The sequence below is a fragment of the Micrasema longulum genome, unplaced genomic scaffold (genome assembly GCF_059751315.1).
Source record: "Micrasema longulum isolate JH-2025_06_02 unplaced genomic scaffold, ASM5975131v1 h1tg000444l, whole genome shotgun sequence".
In the NCBI taxonomy this organism is placed as follows: domain Eukaryota; kingdom Metazoa; phylum Arthropoda; class Insecta; order Trichoptera; family Brachycentridae; genus Micrasema; species Micrasema longulum.
In genome coordinates this window covers 338,736-362,484 of record NW_028277643.1, presented here as the reverse complement: position 1 = coordinate 362,484, position 23,749 = coordinate 338,736, and the positions used below count along the sequence as shown (strand labels likewise).

At 31.6% G+C, this 23,749-nt stretch overlaps 1 protein-coding gene across 9 annotated transcripts in view; it reads right to left on the bottom strand.

The window, feature by feature from the left end:
• LOC148281517 (UNC93-like protein) overlaps positions 1–23,749 on the bottom strand; it is a 96,329-nt gene that overhangs the window by 54,712 nt on the left and 17,868 nt on the right. For all 9 annotated transcript variants that reach the window (XM_088226589.1, XM_088226595.1, XM_088226592.1 and 6 more), the window contains exons 3-4: positions 18,570–18,688; positions 11,449–11,611 (exon numbers count right to left, since the gene is read on the bottom strand). In XM_088226589.1, coding sequence (XP_088082715.1) covers positions 11,449–11,611; positions 18,570–18,688 — 282 coding nt within the window. The remainder of the gene's footprint in view (positions 1–11,448; positions 11,612–18,569; positions 18,689–23,749) is intronic.

Genomic DNA, 23,749 nt, shown 5'->3' with positions numbered 1-23,749 from the left:
TTGCCCTGCGAAATATGACAGAGAAGTTTCTGGCTTAACACCAGAAACTTTTCTGCGCATTTGTCGATCTGCAAAAGGCTGATGTTGATAGAGTTGACAGAGAGAAATTTCGGAAGGTTTTATCGGAGTATGGAGTAAATGGTAACCTGACAAGGGCTATTGCGTCACTGTATAAGGACATCACAGCATGTGTGAAGGTGAATGGGTCATTCACATCGTGGTTTAATATTCTGAAAGAAGTCAAACAGGGATGTGTAATGTCACCATGGTTGTTCAACATATACATCGATAACTGTATGAAAGAACTGAAAGATTTAAGAATTTGAGCAAAAATGAGTGGTATAACTGTTAACTATCTTCTGTATGCGGATGATGCCGTGCTTCTTGCTAGCAGCAAAGAAGACCTTCAATTCTTGGTAACAAAAGTCTACGATGTATGCAAGAAAAGCGATTTGCTTATGAATGTTAATAAATCGAAAGTGATGGTTTTTAAAAGGGATGAAAATATAACTAAATGTGAGATCAGCGTGAACGGAGATATTCTGAATCAGGTAGAAGATTTTGTGTACCTGCGAAGTATGTTTACTAGGGACGGAAAGGCCGAGAAAGATATTGAAAGGAGGGTGAGTAGGTAATAATAGGTGCACAAATGTCGAGATCCGTGAAGTGTGTAAGGCTGAGACATGCATTATTGACAGAATTAAGAAAGGGGTGCTGCGTTGGTTTGGACATGTAGAGCGAATAGACAGCGAAAGAACGGATAAAAGGATCTACGATGCAAATGTTGATGGATGCAAAAAACGAGGAAGATCGAGAAAGAAATCGCACGATCAAGTCCATCAAATACTTGAAGATGGACATGTCAAAAGTAGGAATAATCGACGTGCGTGCATGAGAAGATGTATGAATGTAGAGGAAGCGAGGTCTGTATGCCAAGATAGAGTGTTATGGCGTTCTATCTTTTCTGCCTACCCCTACGAGTAAACGGCGTGATGGTTTGTTTGTTTGTTTGTTTGTTTAATATAGAGTTATTTACAACTCGTTGAAAATGGTCCTGAAAATTGAAATATTAAAGTAAATCTTAAGAACGCAAATACTTCTTTTCCAAAAAAAAAACCATTCTTTATCTGAAAATAATGACTATTTTTTACTTTGCATCCCACCTATTTTTTTCAATTGTGCACAGAAAAAAATATTATCCAAGTAGTTTCTATCAAATTGTAGAAAAAAAGATTGGGGTTTTTTTTTTACAATTCACTTGCAATTCAATTATTACTAACAAAAGATACAGGAAATTGAATAAGGAAACGTTTGCTTTGCATTGAAGTGGTTAATGTGTTCATTTACAATGCTTGAGGTCCCGGGTTCAATCCCTGGGAAGTTTAACATAAAATATTTGTTTGAAAGGTGTTCTCACACTGAAGTATTTTATTATTTTTTGACTAGTACCTGAAAAGTAAAACTGATCACCTTTACTCCTGTAACATAAAATCAAGATACGCTTTATTTGATTGACAGTACCCTTTGCACCACCGGGTAAGAGTTTGATAATTATGAATCATTCTGGGTGTAACATTAAGTTTATTATGCCTTAAAGTTTTTTTTTTAAAAGTCTTCCATCAGATGATATATTTTTGCTTTGCCTAAAGTATCGTTCATTATTTTGCGGACCGTAATAGCCTTTTTTTTATTTGTGGAAAATAAAAGAGTTTAATTCATATTAAAATATCCTTTCATCCCGCTTTCCCTTTCCAAGAATCATTATTCTGGACGCTAAGCGCCCACATGTTATTTTAACAATTTTGGTAGATTTAATAATATTTTGTTAGGCACAATTTTTGTTTAATTTATATACATACCTAGATAAAAGATCAGTGGTATTTCAAAATTCTAAAGCTAATTATTTAAATGAAAAAAATGAAAGGTCCAAAAATACTCATAGACAAGTTTTCTTAGATTTAACTTTCAGAGATTTTGTTAGATTTACTGATTTCTACAGAAATGGAGATCGTTTTAAAAAAGGGTGTTTCGTATTTTTCTTCACCTCAACTAGCCATAAGGCCTAATTGAAATGGTTAACTACAGCAAATACCACCTAGACTTAAAAAAAAATAACACCTATTTTTTATAAATAAAAATAATTCATTCAAGTAAGTTTTAGTTATTTTGCATAATTTATTTAGTGCTATTTACGTGAAAATCATCAAGTGAGCGGTGTACGAAAAACATGTCTTTCAAAAGCACGTCTTGCAGCTACAGAACAAAAAGGTGGTTAGGATTCTTGTTCGCCGTTTTTAATTACGGTAAATTGAATTGCGTAAACTAGGATGGTTAGAGTTCTAGCTTTCTTTTAGGTATATTAACAATTAATACATGTCTGTTAAAAAAAAGACGTCTTCATAATAGAGATAGAGGCGGTTGGAGTTCTGTGACTTGTTTAAAATTTAAAAATATAAAACGATCCGTCAATTAAAAGTGAAAATATTTTGTTATGTTTAACAATCTCTTATTTTTTGTCGGCTAAGAAAAGGGTTAAGAACGTCACCATTTGTGCATTCTTAGAAATGAATAATAGAACATGAGTTATTCAAACTTTGAAAAACGCCCTAAAGAGGAAACAGCGTACGAGGCACGTGCGTTGGAAACTTGTGTGAAATATAAGGGGTTTGTCGCGTACCAAAGCATGAAAATATAATGCTCGGCTTTTATTTATTCTGCTGAAGACATTTTTATATTCTACTACTTTACGTAGTACTCTCAAACAAGATGAAAAAAAAAAAAAAATACAGTGAACATTTTATCAATTACAAAATAGTTGTAGTAAATAACTTTATCGAGTGGAATGGAAATATTGTCTAGAATAATTTTTTTCAGTCAGGTGGCTCTATTATGGAGTACATTTTGAATAATTTGAACGCGCCCAGAATAAATTTTCTACAACACATTTATTTCAAACTGCATATTCTAGCAGCTAAATTTATTTATAATCAAACAGTATCTTTGCCGAATCTTTTAAAACTTTCCGATAGAAGAATTCTAATAGTTCTAATATTAATAAAATAAATAAAACATCTTTGTTTTTAACCACTAATTTTTATTTTTTACCGACCGGTTTCAAAGCAAACAAGCTTATTTGTCAAGGTTTACGTAACTTATGAATTGATTCCTTTTTATTTTATTTCTATCATGTTCACTAAATACTACACGTGGACCCAATAAATCAAGTGGTTTTTTCTTAAACGGGTGGAAATTTGATATCATTATTTTCGAAGTAAGCCAGGAGACGACTAAAAGAAATATTGTTTATTTGGTTATTAATTATTGTTTTCTTATTATGAATCGCTTTTTTAATTTTGTTCTTAAGGTGCAACATGCACTCGCCTATTCCTAGGCCCCACATAATATGTTTAGTAATCAGTATAAGAATAATGCTGATATATTTGGTTCTGGACATGATAGTTATGAAACAAGTCTGATTTTTTATGTTTTTTGCCAACAAAGCTTTTAAATTTTTCTCTACATTTGAAAATGTTTATTTTCTTATGTATATATTTTTTTATATTTTATGTAACCTTTTTAATTGAAAATACACTTTAGATGGCACTGCAGATTAAACAAACACCTTGCTAGAATAAACCATCCCGAAATTTCTAGACGTAGATTCTGCAGTGCGGATGAGGAAAGACCTATACACATTCTGTGAATGTAATGCTCGGCATCATAAAAGAAGCCATATCCTCGGGGGACAACTGGTTAAACCTGAGTACGTTGCAGAGCTTGTCCTCTACCTAATAGCTCGATACTTTACGGATTTGGATTTGGAAGAGTGAATCTAGCAAAATGAGAACTAACGCCTTTCACAGAGTAGCCTGGTTTTTTATACACCTGGCTGGGCTTTGGAGGGTGAGAACAATTCACGTGGATCTGTTAGAAAAGATCTTTAAAGGTAGCAGTGACGTCAGAAGCTTGTATAGCATCGACCTCCACCCCTTAGAATAAGGTCAATACTTATTCGTATTTACTTGTTACTGTTGTTATTGTTATGCAATTTTATGGTTTTTATTGAGTATTTATATATATACGATTATATAGGTAATTAGTGAAAATCTTACCGGAAATTTTTGAGTACCTCAGGGAAGTACATAAGAGCCTACAATATTTCTGATATATGTAAATGGACTATATAACTTGAATGTTGATGAACGCATTGTAACTTTTGTAGATGATACGGTGCTTTTATTCCATGCTAAAAGCTGGAAGGAAGTGTTCAGTAAAAGTGAGAAAAACTTGGAAAAAACGAAAACATGGCTAGATTACAACTAACTTACACTTAACGCGCACAAAACAAAATATCTGACTTTTAGTATAAAAAAACGGAATCAGCCAATAGAAAGAACATTTAAAGTTCATGAATGTACAAATGCAAGAAACAGCGACTGTGACTGCCAGAAAAGGTCGATCATACAAAATATCTAGTTTCTTAAGATGGAACATACACGTAGATAAGACAGCAACCGAACCAAGAAAAATGATATATTTATTTTAAAACATTTGAAATATTCTAAGCAAAACCACTTTAGTTAATGTATACTATGCTCTAGCACAATTAATTATTAATTGCGGAATAATAGGATGGAGAGGAACAAGTAAAACTACATTAGAGCAATTAATGAAAGCACAAAAAGTCTTACTAAGAGTAGCCAACAAAAAGCCTTACCAATACTCTACAGACAGACTTTTTACAGAATTTCCAGTACTAGACATAAGACAAATATACATAAAGATATTTTTAAGATTTTTTCATCAAAATCCTGACAGACATAATGACGGACAACAAATTTACGACACGAAGCAAAGACAAAAGACAATACTTCTGCTCCCAAAAAAAAAAACAAATAACGGACAAAAACAATCTACTTTTCTGGCCCCTAAGCTATACAACTTTTTAAGCAAGGACATATTGGCGAACAAAATAAAAAACAATATTTTCAAAGCTAGAGTCCATAAATGAATTGCTAAAAAGACTAGACAGGAAGCTGAGGAATATGTTTCATATATAAGAATATAATTTTAATTTCTTGAAAATCCTTTTTCGTTTTATTGATGTAGGTATGTTTTTAATTTTTTAATTCTTTTACTTTTGAATTTTTACAAAATTGATGTGAAATTATTTATAAAATAAATAATACACTGACACTTTGGAACCTGCCTGTGGGCCAGTGGAGTGGCTACATCTATAATTAAAAATTAAAATATATTTCATGTACCGTACCTATTGTATAAACATTTTTGCAAACTATGTAATTATATTTTATATTGGATTAAATAAATTAATAAATTAAATAAATATAATATTTACAAATATTTTTTTTCATTTTTATTTTCATTGTAAATGTTAAAGGCAATTTATGCCATTTTTATTAAAATAAATAAAATCAATAAATGAATGTATGATAAATTATTCTAAAATAAGAACTTCGTTATTTCCGTTACACATTTTGTCTATCGAACGTATAACGTTTATCATATTCAAAGAACGCAACTACAGTTTTGGGAAATCGCTTTGTCTGTATCTAGGCGGATGAAAAATACAGTTCTGCGTAAAAAGGGAAATAAAGTGAAAAGAAGTCCACCCCTTAGTGTAGTGTTTGCCAAGTTTTCCTATCATTATGAGGTTCCTGGTTCGATTCTTGAAAAGGTCAATATGATATTTTATCTTAAAATGTTGTTTTAAACTGCAATATGTATTTGTCCCTAGACTTGTACCAATTGCGTGCCTTATGCATCACTGAGTACGGAGAGGGATCTGATGATAAAAAAATATGATTACGAATTTTTGTTTTCCCAATTTAAACTTCGCGAAAGCTAGATAATGTCTCGATTATAATTTTCATGATCTAATATTTTTTTATATTTACAAGATCCAAGCTAAAAACTCGAGGTGTTTTACCCAAAACAATTTTCTACGAAAAAAGCTATGTGAATTTGATGTTTATAAAGGTTTTTATTTTACCTGCCGAGAAAAACACCTGAGTTCTGGAGTTTCTGCCCAATTTACAATTTTTAGTGTAGTATTATTTTTTGACTGATAGACACATTATTTGAAAATTGAATTATTTTTCAAACCTTAAGAAAAACAGTAAGCATTGCACGAATTTCTTTTTAATATTGTTTTTTTCGTTGTAAACATATTGAAATTTATTTTAGGTTACAAAATTAACAACTTTGGTACCTCAAACTTTGTACCAATAAAACGTCAATCAACTGTTGGATGAAGCAAATTCAGCTTTGGTAAAACCAAATTGTTATAAATATTTTTTTTGGCTACTAATATTGTTTATCCAAATTGTTTAAATAACGAACTTCTAACTAGAAGAACTATATTGTGTTCAGGAAGTCGCAGATCTTCCATAACTTCCACTGTGAAGCGGATGTGCAGCATGTTAACATTATCAGACGCCTCTATTACTTTTTCATGGTAACTAAAAAAATCGTAACATTCTATGATATTGACAAAAAATAAAACAAAATTATGGAAGATTCAGTTTCTCTTCTGAAATTTATTTATTCTTTTTTTTTTGTTTTCTAGAATAAGCCATCATTTAAAAAAAAAACAGAATAACTAATTATTGATTTTGCTGAGTACCTATAGTTAATACACAAATAGGTAATAACATTTTTTTGGCGTTCTTTGTGTGACCTCATCACCACATAATACTAACTTACCTTTTGACGGCAAGTTAAGTCAACGAAAAAGTCGAGTAATTTTTTTTAATTTGTTTCATTTGTTAATAGATTAACTGACAAAAATTTTATAAAAATACTTTTTGTGATTGTTTTATAAGCGCTATGATTTTTAAAAGTTTTGAAGTTTTGTAATTACTCCGCATGTGACGTCGCCAGTTGTTTTCGGTGAGTTTAACTGATCAGTGAATTGGCCTCCCGTAAGTGAGAATAAGTCTTTCAAAACACTTTATCATCAGTCGATTTGGAAGAACAAGTGACGTCGTTCAAAGTAGTTTGTTCTTATTAAAATCACTTTTGTTATTTTTTCAAACATTCTCTTGAAACCACGCTGTACTATTATTAAATGCTCTATTTTTTACCGCAGGCGCAGGAAAACAAACGAATCGATCTAATAAACATTTTTATTGTTGGTAAAAACTTACATAAATTCTTTAGAATATTCGTATATAAATCTTGATACGTAAAAACGACTAAAACATACGATTCAGAAAGGCAAGTGTAAAAATAAATGCACCGATACTCTCACTTCTTTCAGAGTTGTGTGATTCTATTGTCTGCCATTATACAAAATACCTTTTCATAACACGTAAACTTAATTTGAAATAAAACTGTGTTCTACTTTGTTTATTTTTGAGGATGGGCTCAGTGCCAAATAAGCTTCAGACGTCAGTGCAAACCGTATTGATGTGACGGGCCTCCGTTAGTTGACGATTGCTTTCTGGTCTTTTGGTCTTTAAAGAGACTTATACCTATTACCAAATCGCATTCTTCAAGCCTAGGTTCTTAACTTTCTGATGTATAGCTTTTTATTATTTAAAAAAAGAACGTTTTACTCATAGAATTAAGAATAGTACAGAAACCGCATACGCACATCAAAAAGAAGGCGACTCAACTACTTATAAATGAGTAGGTTCACGTTTTGACCAATTAGTTTCATTGTAGACGTCGCTCAGTAAACAACTCCTGATTTGAATTCAACTATGCCGTGTTGTGTTAAAGAAACAGGATGCAATCACTTTTCATCTGTTATTTGCAAATAAATGTGTATATAACAAATGCATTCCTTAAAAATTGAATTATTTTTCAATCTGTCAGATTGTTAAAGAAACAAAATGAAAATTTCGTAAGTGTTACCAGAGTAGAATTTTTTTTTACCCTACTTTGCTCATCTAATAAAAGAACTAATGCAAATTAGACCTCAGATCAAACAACGCCGTGGGGGACATTTGAACGACATTATCTTTAAAACATCAAATATTATTTTACATAATATAAAAATATCTTTTTTATGTTTAATAAAACTTGTTTTATATTTAAAGTTCAAAGTTCATTAATTCAATTACTCTTATTAAAGAATCCTTTACTTATCTACCCTGTTGTTTCAATCAATGTTTCTACGCTCCTTCTGGACTATTCTTAATTTTATGGTATTACTATTATTTCTTTGATCATTAAGTGAAAATTTTCTAATAAAGAAACGAAAAACGTTTTTTTGCGTGATATTAATTTGACTACCACCATGCCAGTAAGAAATTAAATTACTCTTTCAATCAATCAGAGATTACTGTTTTATGTTAGTGAAAATTTAACGTGTCAAAAAATACATTGAATATGTGGTACATTTTTTGTACTCTGCTCCAAAGAGTAAAGACGATAGGTGGCGGCTGAGAATTTTGGTAAATAGGTTTTGAATATTGTTTTTCTGTCAGTCTCTCGCAAATGCCTCCCCGAAACTGTGCGAAAAAGATCACTGCAAGTCAGACTAATAATTATGCCTAACTGAAATTGTCAAAATTGTCGTTTTGCTGTCCCGTTTTCCGCACCACAAAATTTAACAGATTTGATTGATTTTTTTAAGAAAGAGTATTATAATAAAATTTTCTGGGTCAAAATTTTTTGCGATTTAAAAAAATTGTTATTATATTTGCATACCGTGTATATAACGAAAGCATTGAAGGGAGCCCACCATCCACCCGCAGTTGTTAAAGAGGCCTGGGGGACTCTCTGTTAGCTGCGCATAGAGGAAAGTTGTTATAAATATTTCTAAGGAATACAAACTCTATGCAGATTAAGGAGAGGGGAGAAGAATGTATGGACAGAGGCCAACACGCCATAAACACAACACATATAAAACGAAAGCAGATAAAACTGCGTTTTTAGGTGTTTTTGGATGGTACTAACTTCCATAAGAAACAATTAGTAAAAAAACAGAATATTTTAAATACGCCAATGGTAAATAATTATTGTGTTTAAAAAATCCCTACTTTTGTGCTATAATTCAGTGAGAAATTACGGGAATATGTTTGTATGAAGAAAAGTCAGACTACCTTTTTTCATAAAGTAACGGGCTCTTAAGTAGGGAGCTAGTGCTTTCACATGCTCAGATTTACCCAGTGGTTCCCCGAAGATGCGCCTTTTTTGTGATATAAAACATCACAATCATATAAAATGTTATAAAACTTAGATAAGAAAATTTTTAATTAGATGATGTTAGAAAATAAATGTTTGAAGCATTAACTTTGCGGTTATTTATTCAGTAAAGAAAAATATCGAAATTAAAGATCTTGGGATTGTTTTAGACTCTTAACTACTTTTGAATCGCAAATCAATAAAATTACTTCCAAAGCATTGACCATGTTTGGTTTTATAATTTGAATTAGTAAACACTTTAAAAATCCAAGGGTTCTAATTTAATTTTATTATACGTTTGTTAAAAGCTTTTTTTTATTTTTAAAAGAAATATTTGCGTTCTTATGATTTACTCAAATGTTTAATTTTGAGGGCCATTTTTAACGAGTTGTAAATAAATCACTATAAGGAAATGGGAATCAAGTTGGGGTAGAGTAGGATTTGAACCACGGACCTTTGATCCGTGAGTCCGAGACACTAGCCACAGGACTACAACCCAGTTCATAATTAATTGGAATATGCATCTCAGATATGAAATCCCCAGTATGCCATATTATATAGAAAACATTCAGAACAATTTTTTTAAGTACCTTAAATACAAAACCGGACTTTCTTACGCATCAACTCTCACTGCCTCTACCAACCATGGAATCACTTTTATACAATACTGCAGAGTGTGTGCAGACCAACTACTGCTTACAGGAATAGTTGACTGTGCAGAATTACTTAGTTTAACAACAATACATGACCCGGCCAGGATATGTATCCAGTAACACCGGTTTTATGTACCAACAAGCTAAAAATCGTATTTCAAAAGTGATTTTTTTCGTTGGACTTTTTTAGTGTCTAAATTTAAGGCATAGACTACACAAAAAACACTCGGTCAGATTTAAAATTGACTCTTGAAATCTTTTATGTAACTTAATAAACACTATTAAAATAAAAATGTACATCTCTCTTCCTCTCCTTATCCTTTCTTCATGCTCTTTAACATTTTTGTATGCATAAACTTTTATATATTTATTTACAAAAAATATATGTAATATTTTTTTTTTACTTATTTTGTACTCTTTGTGGAAATCTGTTATTGGTCCTGAGTTTATACATTATATCTGTTTATTTACTATAAATATGTATGCAGAACTGTTGAATTCCCAAATAAAATAAAGTTATGAAAATTAAATAAAAGTTTATTTTTATCTACTGAATAATTATATTACCGACTGGTTTTAAAGCCACACAAGCTTTTCATCAAGATGTAATAAAGAAAACACTATTTTCCCGTTTTACATCAATCCAACTTTAATTATAGTGATTCAATTTAAAATGGAAAAATTAAAAAGAAATTTTGTAATATGAAAAAGAAAACTTGAGCATCAATATTATTCTTTTCCACATTCGCAAACCACCAGGTATAAATAAAGAATAATTTTAATTATTTAACATGGTACAGGTTCAAAATATTGAAAAGAAAACGTTTAAATTAAAATGCAGTCAATTATTTAAGGAAAATATATATATTAACAGGTTAGTAGGGTCGCAATGAGTCACATCTTGCTGGAGGGTGTGATTTTATAAAATGCTGCGAACGCCCAGTTGCATTCCACCAGCAACACTTCTGACTAGTTTAACTCGTTAGCGTCCAGGTCACAAACCCTGAACAATGGGATCATACTCATAACGGTGTAATTAGATCAGATAACGAGACAATGAAAGGCAAGTTTCTGGCACCTCCAAATTAGAACCAACCAGCCAATGGAAGGTAATACCGATAGAAAAATCCACCAGAGAAGGCAAGTGGAGATTGCTCTGGTCATATTTTTCCAGGAAACGCTACAGCCCCGGCGAGTATATGCTTTCTCTGTAGTGATCGCTTTCATCAGGGGAACCTGATAAGGCACCGCAAGAAAAATAAGAAACAGTGATTCCTCTAGTCCATTCTTGACTAATTTTAATGAGCGAATCACAACCACCCTTACCTCTTTCTCCATTTTAGGAACACAAAATACTACATTAGACAAAGACACGACTGAAAACCTCCATATAATGTTTAGATGTCAAAATTAATTGACATAACATATTCACAACTGAATTGATACTTTTTTTACTAAAACCGGTTAAATTAAAAAATAACAAGTCGTTAAAAACAAAGTTGTTCCATTGTAATTTAAATTAGGTTTGGTTATTAATTTGAGGGTCTTGCGGCGCTTTGTTTGCTGTGCTGCCGCCCATAAATAGTACATTTTCACGTCAAGTTTGCCTGATTTTAGCTGATCACAAAATATGAATTACCACAGTCAGGTAGGTGCACTTGGCGCACCAGAGGGGTCCTCCCCCCAGTCCGACAAATATCCCTGCCGGGATCATGGTGTAGAAGCGCGGGTAGAACTGGGCGGCTATGTAGGGCATATACGCCACAAAGGACACAGCGTTCGTCCATTTGCATCCGAGCCAGCTGAAATAAAATAATGACAAAGTTAGCCCGTGGAGCGGAATGCAGGACATGCTAAATTGGTATGATTCTTCTTACACAGAAATTAGATCCGCTGTTTGAACTTTGAGATTACTCGAAATGAAGGTAAATAATAGTAAACATATTTCACAGGAAAAACAAAAGAATTTGTAGATTATTTAGAGTTGAAAAACACTACGTTAATAAAAAAATCGACGATTCAAATTAAATCAAATAAAAATATTGACTCATTTCGCCGTTTTGGTGATAAAGTAAATCACCTGCCTAAAATTAAAGTTTAAACTAAACATTTTTGTGCAACCGATATTTAGATTTAGTGACAAGCTGTCCTTTCATTCATATCATCTTCACTGTGCGCAGGCCAAACATCGCGAGCAGCTTTGGCAGCTTATTTCCTCGATTGAACGAACGAACAGAAATATGTGTTGAAAATGCCCTCTTTTGTCTAATTAACATTCCATTTTGAAGACTTATAATCACAAGAAAAGCAAACTCAAAATTTTTTAAAACAGAAAATTTTTGAATGACGTATGAACCTTTTATATTGTATTTTACTTTTGTTACTCATTTTTTAATTTGGAAATTCACTGACATGTTTTATTTTACTCTTATGAGGCTGTGTTGTCACACTAGTCGACACAGGAATTAAGATTTGATATATCTCTCTTATTTTTTCTAATGATGAATCCGTATTTTTTGTAATCTTAAAATTGACATTTTTGCACCTGATTTGGAAAGTAAAATTGTATGACTATGCTAAATGTTAATACAAAAAATATTTTTCCTTGCTACACAAATAATTAATGTCCGCTAATTCAGCAACACATCTATACGGATACCTTATACAAGAGAGAGCACGAAGATATAAATCATAACAAAGAAGAAAGGGACGGTGTTCTGCGACGGGTGTCGTCTAAAACGGATTCAGTCTTCAGTCGGTTAATGACAATGATGGGGGACGCACGCGCGTGGCATGAGCAGTGTATTTGTGATTTTTAATTTATTTTACTGTAACAGGGCTAAATTTTAAGTTTATTCGCATGAATAATGGAAAAGAAATTATTGAAAAGTATGTTAAGATGTTTTTCATTTTCTTCAAATGTCTGAACTTCTGAATATTCCGTCTTTTACTAGTGGTAACACGATTTTACATCACTGCGCGCAAAGGGATTATTTACCGCAGTATTTTAGGAGTTCACGTCGATAACCAGATTTGAGAAGTTAAATTTTTATAAAAATGCAGGATTTGATACAAAAAAAAGAAGATAAATAGTGCAAAGAATAAATGTTACGCCAATACGGCAAAGAATATGTTTAAGAGAGATCACGAAAACGAAATTCATAACAAAGAAGACAGAGATACTGTTCTGTGGCCGATGTTTGCGTGAAAGAAATTCGAACGGTTATTGACAGTGAGCGGGGGTGCATACATGTAGGATGACCGGCGTATTTATGATTTTGAATTTATTTTGTTATAACAGGGCTAAATTGTATTTATAAATTATGGAAAAATAATTACGTAACAGTATACATCTGCGTTTTTTCAAACTTCTGAAATTCAGAATATTCCGTCTTTGGCTTGTGGTAACACGATGTTACATCACCGCATGCAAAGGTTTTTTTTTACCACAGACTTTCAAAAGTTAAGTACCCCATCCAAAAGTATGTATAATGTCACACTCCTTTATTTCGTCAATAAACTCTTAGAGAGAGAAAGAATTGATAAAAGTGGGAAGGAAAAAAGGAGAGGAAAGAAAAACTCAAATGTATTTTTTTTCTTTTATAAATCATTGATTCCAATATAACCTTCCTGCCTTCCTTCCGGACATTTTTTTAATGCAACATATGCAAGTGGATCCGGTATTTTCCTTTAAAAATTTTAAGGACTCTTTATCTGGAAATATAAGGTCTTATAAATTTTATGATGCATATGTAATGGGAATTTGCAATAAAAATATTAAAGATGTTTATTATTGATTCAATGCCTATGTTTTTTTCAAATCGATATAAATAAAACCAATTTTTTTTTATCTCTCTAGACGAAGTTTTAAATTTGATAAAAATGCGATTATCTACAAGTAGATGCAAATAGCTTCTAGAACGTGGTAAAATACTGGCATTGGTAGGTATAGAAAGAGCTGTCTGAATGCAAAATATATGGAAAACTACTCTCGCCTCGAGATCTGATGAACATACAAAGGAAGCATGCAATTATTAGAAAAAGCTTCACAGAAAACTGAACGTTCGCGTTCTTACTGGAAATGCAATCTCTTAGACGAGTTTGGAAATAGGTACTATTACGAATTCAAAAGAAAAAGGTTAAATATAAAGATATTGTTTGCCAATGCTTTGCTATTGCTAAATTCAAACTATAGAAATTAAATGAACACAATCGAAAGTTTGATATCAATTAGTCCAAATTATATTTGTATGTATACATTATTATTGACGCGTGAGGACAGAGAATTTTGATACATAGGTATTCGAACATTGTTTTCCTGTCTCTGTTTTGCAAATGCCTCCCCGATTCTGAGCAAGAAAAACAACGGCATGTCAGACCTTTCGTTAGAATACCTAAAATCAACGTTTCGTTGTCCCGTTTTCCATATAATTTTGTTATTTTTTTATGCAGAGTATATGAATACACATATTTGTATACAGTGTACCCGAAAACAGCAGATAAAACAGTTTTTTTAATGGTTTGGTTGGTTCTACTTCCAATAATAAACTGCAAGCATTTCGACCTACTCAAACATTGTTGAATTTTTAAAAGACCTAAACAAAAAAGACACGCCAATGGTTAACATCTATAATGTGTAAAAAAATGTCTGCACTCGTGCCATAATCCATAGAGAAAATACAGGATTAAGATTAAACATTGTTAAGTATACTTACAGAACTTTACTTCGTAATGCTTTTATGTAACTTTTCTTTAATAAAACCATCGACCTATTATCCTATATCGTAACTTGGGTTACTTGTCGGCCTCGTGGTGTTATGGTCAGCACGTTTGCCTGCCATGCAAGACATCTCGGGTTCGATTCCCGGCATGGTTGATATGAAATATTTATTTAAAAGGGTGTTTTCACACTAGAATATTTCATAGTCGGTGGACTAGTACCTGAAGCGTAAAACTGATCATCTTACCTTCATGTAACAAAAATGATCAAGAGACGCTGTGATTGGTGTACCAATGCAGTGCCCTATGCACAAAAGGTAGTGATGATGATGATGTCATATCTACTTACTAGATCTTGATTTTTTTTCCTAAATAGATTAGTTTTTAATTAATCTGCCAGTTACTGGGTATTTTGGACAAGTATTTGCTTTTCTATGGAAACATTAGTAAGACGCGTATTGTCGTAATCGGCGAATTGTCACATTTATTCCAAATCAAAAATGACGAACGACCTCTGCCCCCTGTTTGCGACTTTTTGACAAAAAAACAGACCGCATTGATGTCCAGCAATCGTTTTTACTAAATTTGGTCGCTTGTTATTTTTCTCGTTATCAGCGATGAAGAAAAGTATGAAAGGGTGACGTTTTGCGACTGCAGAGGAGATAAAAAGCGAAATGTTGACGGAACTAAAGTTCTTACCAAAACAGCGTTTCAGAAATGTTTCGAGGATTGGAAAAAACGCTGGCACAAGTGTATCATATTTGATGGTTATTACTTTAAAGGGGACATTATCAAGAAAGAAAAGATTTAGTACAAAATATACAAATTCCGCGGATTTTTTCATCAAACTGCGTTTAGCTAAAAAAATTATGCTCTTAAAATTTGCTTACACGATTTCACCCACAAGTAATTTATAAAAATAAGGATAATTTCTAAGAAATGACTTTGTACTAAGCTTGTAATCTCTAATTGGTAAGTCGATCGTCCAGTTCATAAGCAATACATTAAAAAAATAGCATTTAAGTTAAGTACGCACTTTTTTTTTTTTTTAATGTTTGCACTCCCATGATTTATCCATATATTAACATTTTTGGGGCTATTTTCAACGAGTTGCAAATAACCTACAATTAGAAAATGGGAATCAAGATAATATGTTAAAGTAAAGTTTAAACCACGCACCCCTAATCCGTTAGTCTGAGACACTAGCCACGGGACCATAACCAAAGCTTAACGTAAAATTTTCTTCATGCTTATTTACATCTAAGATGATTGAGGATCATTTTTTCAAAAAACGACATTCGCTCTACAAGTCGTGTTGGTTTTTAAAAAAAAAGATAGACAGTATTACCAATGTACACAATTCCAAAAAAATAATCATGTGCAAATCTATAAATGAGTAATTTAGAGATCTTACTAATGAACTGGTTCATCAAAATGTAGACTGGCAAATGTAACAAAATTTAAAGTAATCGCTTTGACCAGCGAGTGACACATTACAGCACTTCAAATGCGTAGACTTTATTGAGGCTATACTGACATAATGAATTAAGTCAATAGTCTATATATTTAAAAAATATTTTTAACATGGGCGCAAGATGTTGGTTTCAAATTTTAGACTATGCAAGTATAAAAATTACTCATTCAAATCTTTAAAAAAATTGAAACGAAAGAAAATTGTGATAGAAATAATGTGTTGAAAAAATTAAAAAGCTTAATATGCGATTATATCGGAACTTGTTTTAATGATTTAATGCATTTTGTCATTAAAACCTTGATATTTTCACCTCAAAAATGTTATCAATATTTGTTGATACGTTTTATTCAAGAACTATTATGACGAAAATATAAAGGCAAATTCAACTTGCAAATACTAAAATGCACTTTCAACTTTATAACATCATTTCCTGAGGAAGATACGGGTAGGTCTCGAAACTGGTAGATATAAAAAAGTAAGTGGTTATGAATTCATATTTGCTAATAATAGTGAAAACATTTGACTTCAAAGTTAATGCTTTAAAATTAAATAATAAATAAAAAGTATTTTTATATAACCAATATAGTGCTGGAATGTGTGGTTTGATTTAAATTAAACAAGATAATAATTGTTATTTTTTTATTGGAATACTCTTAATGTTAATATAAAATTATCTCACTTAATAAAATACAAAAATAATTGAGCAATTGACTTTCGTATGTCATTCGGATATAAATGTACTTCTAAGGTCAAAATACAAACACCAACCGAGTATTTATTAGACATAAATTATGGAATGAAATTCTCCAACTATAGTAAAAAAATCACATTAAGACAAACATAAATATCATTTTACTGTGTAAAAAGATAAGAAATAAAAGAATTGCAGTAATCGAAAGCTTGCAATAGGCAAAAGTTTATTATTCCAATGGTAAAAAAACATAATGAATCTCGAAAATAAGTTTATCTGGGTTATTGTTCATTGTGTAGTTAGAATTTTTATCGACTGCGACATGGTACAGATTACGTAACATAATGTATTTTATATTTGCACGAATAACATTAACCCTAGTAAAAGACATAGTAATACGATCGAATTGTCGGAAAGAGTACGACCGACACACGCTATACTAACCTAGAAAAACTTATTGTTTGTTCAAATTTACTGTGCGAACATATAATTATTATTATTATTTTTATTACTATGGGTTATTATAGGTTATTATAGGTAATATAGGTATTATTAATATTATAGGTTATTAAAGGTACCTTTTTGTGGATATTAATTAAATTTTTTGATATACTTCGTTTTATTCATATTTTTATCTCGTTTTGGTTGCATTTGTGAGCACCTACTATTTTTATATCTTCTAATGTTTCAAAATCGTAATGCATATGTTTAATCTTAAAACGCATTCTGTTATTTCAATATTATTTCTGTCCTCTTTTATTTGAATCTTATTTAAACTTATGTCTTGGCACCCGATAACAGACTATTATTTTATAGTTTATCACGACAATTATGTTTTAATACATTAAAAAAAAATACATTAGCACTTGTATTTTATTGAATAAATACTCTATAATAACAATAATTAATAAAAGTTTCATTATTTAAAGGCATGTAAGTACCACCATTTTTTTCTTTTAAATTTTTATCTAAATAGACGTCGAACGTAGTGAAAATCTACAGATTTTATTTATTATTATTTTTACCCTTAGAATTAAGAATAGTCCAGAAGCAGCGGAGAATCATATTTGAAAACATCGGACTGTGTCCAAAAATCCCCTCGCTTTGCCCCACTTTCACCCCGCGCATTCACGAAGTCACCACGTAATGTTGCCAGATGGAAAAAAATATAATCATAACAAAAATGTGAGGTAAAAAAAAAAAGCAATTTGTAAATTTCTCTAAAATTTTATTGTGCAAGTGGAAACATTGATTGACACAACATAGTTGATAAGTAAAGGGTCATTTAATAAGAGTAATTGAATTAATGAACTTTGATCTTAAAATATAAAAAAAATATTTAAAATAAAACGGATATTTTTATATCATGTTAAATAATATTTGATGTTTTAAAGATAATCTCGGTCAAATGTTCATCACGGCGTTGTTAATTCCGAGGTCCAATTTTCATTAGTTCTCTTATTAGCAAATTAGGGTAAATTTACGACCCTGCCAACACTGTCCATTACGAAATGTCCATTTTGTTTTCTTTGACAATCTGACAGATAAAAAAAGAATTCAATTTTTATGTTATGCATTTGCTACTTATACATGCTTTTGCTTAATTCACATGAAATATGAACCCGTCCTGTTTCGGTAAGATCCCAGCAGTATTTCTACACTTTAAAACGACACAACACGGCATAGTTGATTTCGAATCGGGAGTTGCATACTGAGCGACGTCTACAAATAAACTAATGGGTCAAAACGTAAAACCACTCTTTTAAGAGTATTTAAGTCGCCTTTTGTTTCATGCGCGTATGCGGTTTCTGGACTATTCTCAATTTTCTGTTTTTACCAATTATTATTTATAAAGACGAAATGTTAAATAACTTACTTGATCATAACAACAGGAAGAAATAAGTTTGATAAGATGAGTGATGCATAAATTGAAGCCAAAGAGGCAGTTCCAAGTCCAGCATCAGCATTTATGGAACTTTGAAGGTTTGCTGCCCCCTGAAAAAAACACAAACCGTTAATTGATAAAAAAATTACATGCAAATAAATTAAGCAAACATTTTTCGGAATGATTTTGTTTTTATTGGGCAAGAATGAGAATACATGAACATATTGTTTTTAAAAATAATGTCCTACTTGACTAACAGTCGTGTAGCGCATTCTGTGAATACAATTTCTGGCCTGTTTTTCCCAATAAACCGGCTATATTTCCGAAATGGTTGGTGTCGTACGTTGTCATAATGGCTTTTGATGCTGTAAGAGTTGTTAGTTTACCTCCATAGACTATGGACTAAATGTAAACTCAAATGAAATAATTAAATTGCGTCAAATTATAGCTGCACAGAATCGTGGAGGCTAATCAACAGGACCAAAAATGTTGCCACTAAACTTTTCCTGCACACTTGTCATGTAGTGAATTAATGATCTACGAAGATTCTTTTATGTTTTGTGAACTGAACGCTGATTTTTAAAGTAAATAAATTAACCTTATTTAAAATTGTCGATTGAGGAAAAGGCGTTCCTTATTCATTTGAGTATTGTTACAGAGCGCAAATGTAAAAAAAAGTCTTTCATTATTAATTTGAGATGATCCAGAAGAAAAACATCAATAATATTAAAAATTTTGTCATATTTCAACCTGCCAGCAATATTTTGCTATTGAATTCCGCTAGCTGATGTCTCAAAGATTACGTAGCTGCTAGTTAAGACAAGTAAATAAAAAATCATTTGTTTAAAACTTCAAGTACAAATAAAATGAGCTATGGTGGACTTATTGCAAATAACAACATCATCTAGCCAACCAAAAAACAGCCTGGTCAAAAAAAGAGTTGGTAAAAAATTTGTACTAAAAAAACGAAAATTTATTTCAAAAGATACATACTTGAAAACAAACCTTATTGTTTAAAAATAACAGATGTTTTTTTAATGGAGCGATAAGGCTTGCCCGTATTGATATTAAAAAAGTACATTATGTTATAAATTTTAAAGGATTAGAAATGTGAAATCAAATAATGAGTTTGGAAGGAGAGAGAAAGAGGAACCAAGGAAAAAAAGGAGATAAAAATACATACTTTAAAAAAACAATACAATACAGGTACTTCAGGATTCTGAGGATAAATAATTATGTTTTATGAGTTTCTCGAAAGTTGTTAGAGAACGTGCATTTATATGAAGAAGTTGTTATTCTAAAGTCAAGCACCTTGAACGGAAAAGGAATAACTGAAAAATGACGTGGAATGGAAAATTGTCTCTTCTGAGAAGACCTAAGCAAAATACCACGATCAGAAAGGTAAATAAAATTCTCAACAAGATATTTTGGAGCTCATAGGGGTTGTGAAATATATTAGAAAGAAGTAAGGGAGACTGAAAATAAATGCGCTGATAAAAACGATGTCACTTGAGTTTACAGCAAAAGGCTGATATGATATGCTAAGACTGATATATGGTCATACTTTTTGGGATTGACAATAATAAAGCGGATTCTTTGATTCTGCAAACGCTACAGACAATCTAAGAGTTCCGCATTTGCGTCAAGATAGCAAATATTAGCGTAGCACGGAGAAGACAATATAATATATTAGAACCGATTTTTTTTGTTTTGTTTGGAAGAAAATTCTGAAGCCTCTTCAGTGAATAGAGAGTGCGATAAAACTTCTTTCCACCCTCAAAAATCTGTTTTTGTCACGTTAAGTGCTGCTCCATAATAATGCCAAGATTTTAAACTATTTTTGTGAAAGGGATCCCACTTCAGTCAATTGTAGAAAAGGTTAAGAAATTTTGAAAGGAGATTTGTCCATGTCTACCAATTATAATCGCCTAGAATTTTTTGATTGTTTAGTAAACCGTTATCTTTAGACCAACAAGATATCGAATTAAGATCAGAGTTTATAGGCGCATCCACACTAAAGACAAATGGAACCTTCACAACATATAACTACACACAGTGCATTCGAGTGTTAAAAAAACCCATGTCAATGTGTTAGTACCTGTCAGAGAACCGGGTTAATAAACAAACCGTTAATAAACACTAAAATATTTTATTTGCAAACGTTGTATCACGAACACATAACCAAATTTTATTAGTTATTTGAATTAACTGTATTGCATATATGTGTCTAAGAGTAGAGTGTACAAAATACAATAAGACACGATTAAATCGATATATATGTCTCCATTAAATAGTCAAATCAGTTACTTAATTGAGCGGCTAGGTTGTTGATTGCATGCCAATATTCAATTGAACGGCTAGGCCGTTCGTTGAATGACTTAAGAAAGCTCAATATTCAACATGTTGGCTGGTTCAAAGCTAGCTCATTGGAAACGGCCAAACCAAAAGCCTGTATAGCCTTTAGCAAACGCCGGGTTAGGTTATGGTAGTTTTTTAGGTTGAATAATAAAATGAAACAGTTTTCTTACTTAACTTATAAAGTTCAGCAAAGGATTAAGTTATGTAAAATATTTTATTTTTTTTAAAAGTCGCGGACTCACGGATCAAAGGTCCGAGGTTTGCACCCCCTCTGCCACAACTTGTTTTCTCATTCTATAGTAAATTATTTACAACTACTTGAAAAGAGTCCTCAAAATTGAAATATCTAAGTCAATATTAATTTTAAAAAAAAAAACAAAAAACAAATTTCATGAGTTTGACAAAATGATTGAAAACATAAACTGGATTTTACCCTTTATGGAGTTATTAAGATTAAAAAAGTACAACAGAGATGGAGAACATTTAAGACATGGAAATATGGAAGTCTAGGCATTAACAAGGCTTGTGACCTGTCGTTAGCCGCTTTAAGTAGCCATTTTATACACTGTGCAACGTTTACCGTTTTACCTACGTTTGGACATTTGTACTCCTTCAATTCATCCATCTGTTGATTTATGTCAAATTTTAGAGTCAGATAAATCTCATCCACATCACTAAATGTTTCATCTCTTTGACTACACAAAATTTAACAGATAGAAGAATAAAAGGAATACACATGTTCAAAAATAGGCAAAATGGTAAACATCACGTAAAGTGGCCACTTTAACCAGCGAATGAAAGGTAATAAGCTCTGTAAATGCCCTGACTTCTACCGTTCCTTTCTAAAATATTCTCCATCTCTGTTGTTGCATGTTTGTTTAATTATTGATTAAAAATTATGTTGATTTAAGAGACACTCGAATCGATTAAGATGGTGCTTAGAGAAAGTTATTATTATCATTTTGATCAACTTTAAAGCAGTAATTTTTGTAGAAATCAACTCAAATTGAAAAAGGCACTATAATTGTACATCAAATGCGTCGTATAACGACAATTTTGATAAATAAATGAGTTTAATGCATTGATGAAACATAATTTTAAACAGATATTTCATGTCGACCTTTTCGGGAATCAAACCTAAGATTACATGTTTAACGCACTAACTGTTTTACCAAAAACTGGATGAATTAAACCGTCAATTGCATATTACTTAAAGTGTTTAATACCTTGTTTTTTATTAATTTATTTAAACGAACAATACAGTACTACTGCCAATTACAATGTTCATAAATTATATTTCATTTCATTTTATTTCATATGAAATTAAGTATCTGCAAAAACACGATAGTAAAAGCACTAAAGATTATTAAAATCCACAAAAACATTGGTTAATAAAGACAAATAAGTCACTAATACACATTATGACATATAGTTAGAGAAGAAGAGTCTAAAACTGATAATCCCAGCATAAGAAATATCCAACTCTCTCGGTAGGCTCTTCAACAGACCAATCATTCTCCCCACAGGCATCAATAACGGTAAATTTGTTCTGCATTCTGGAAAAACCAATTATCTGTGTTGCCTAGATTTTAAATAGTTGCTCGGTACATATGATTTTATGCGCTCCAAAATTTTGGGATTTTAAATTTACCCGTTCAGAAGTTTAAATGCCATCATAAGCAAGGCAATGCTCCTTCTTGCCCGAAAGCCTGTGATACTAATGCCCGTATGCAGAGACAAAACTTAAGGTGAGGAAAGTACATTCTAATTTCAAATGCAAAGAATAACCCGAAGGTGAAGACAATAGAATGTACTTCCCTCACCTTAAGGTTTGTCTCTGCATACGGGTATAAACATACTTTAAAGAAACAATAATGGGTACTGTAATTAATAGTGTCCATACTCTCTCATGTAGAGGGAATTAAGAAATTTTGATGACTAGAACACGAAAATAACGTTATATTTTTTACCACCAATATTTAAACAGAATTGCCATTTTTATAAAGATACAGATAGAGAACCGTTCATCATCTAGCTCCATAAGATTCTACATTGAATCATGTGTTAAAAGGTGATCAGTATGTCAAACTTCAGCTTGTTATATATGGGATATTCAAGGGACGAAGAGGGAAATGAAGAAAATTCCTTTTCCTGGCTTCAAAACATCCTGTAATGGACTAGGATTAAAGTGTGGAAGAACTGTTTTGCACTGCTCAGGACAGTGAAGTTCAAGTGTGAAGTTCTCTTAAGTGGTTAATAATAATTTTTTTTTAAATATATATTTGGATTCCTGTATTAAGTAGCCTTACGTGTCATGTACAAGGCTAAGGGACTTGGAAAAAATCGTCTTGGAAATGGGATGTTCGATCACTGATTTTGGTTTATTATCTTTATGAGTCCAATCACTATTGTTGCAAAGTCCAAGATGACAATGGCGCGTGATAACTATTTTTAACGACAGTGTGGATACTTGTTAAGAATATTCCATCTTTCCTGCATTCTGCTTCAAGATTATGGCGTTGCAAACGGAAAAATGGGCACTGAAATGACAGATGTTCAATACTCTGTGAAGAAATATCATCGCATGGACAATAGTCATCATTCCTTTATTTAAACCTATACAGGTAACTTCTCATAGCTCCGTGTCCGGTCAAAACTTGGGACAATTCAAAATAAAAATATTAGAAAGACCCGACATAACACGTCGTGAAAACATTTAAATGTATTTTTTTCGAACATGATCGCATTTATAAAAGACTACATCTTTTCAAATGATTAAATAAAAGTTCCAACAATATGACAATTTGTTTTAA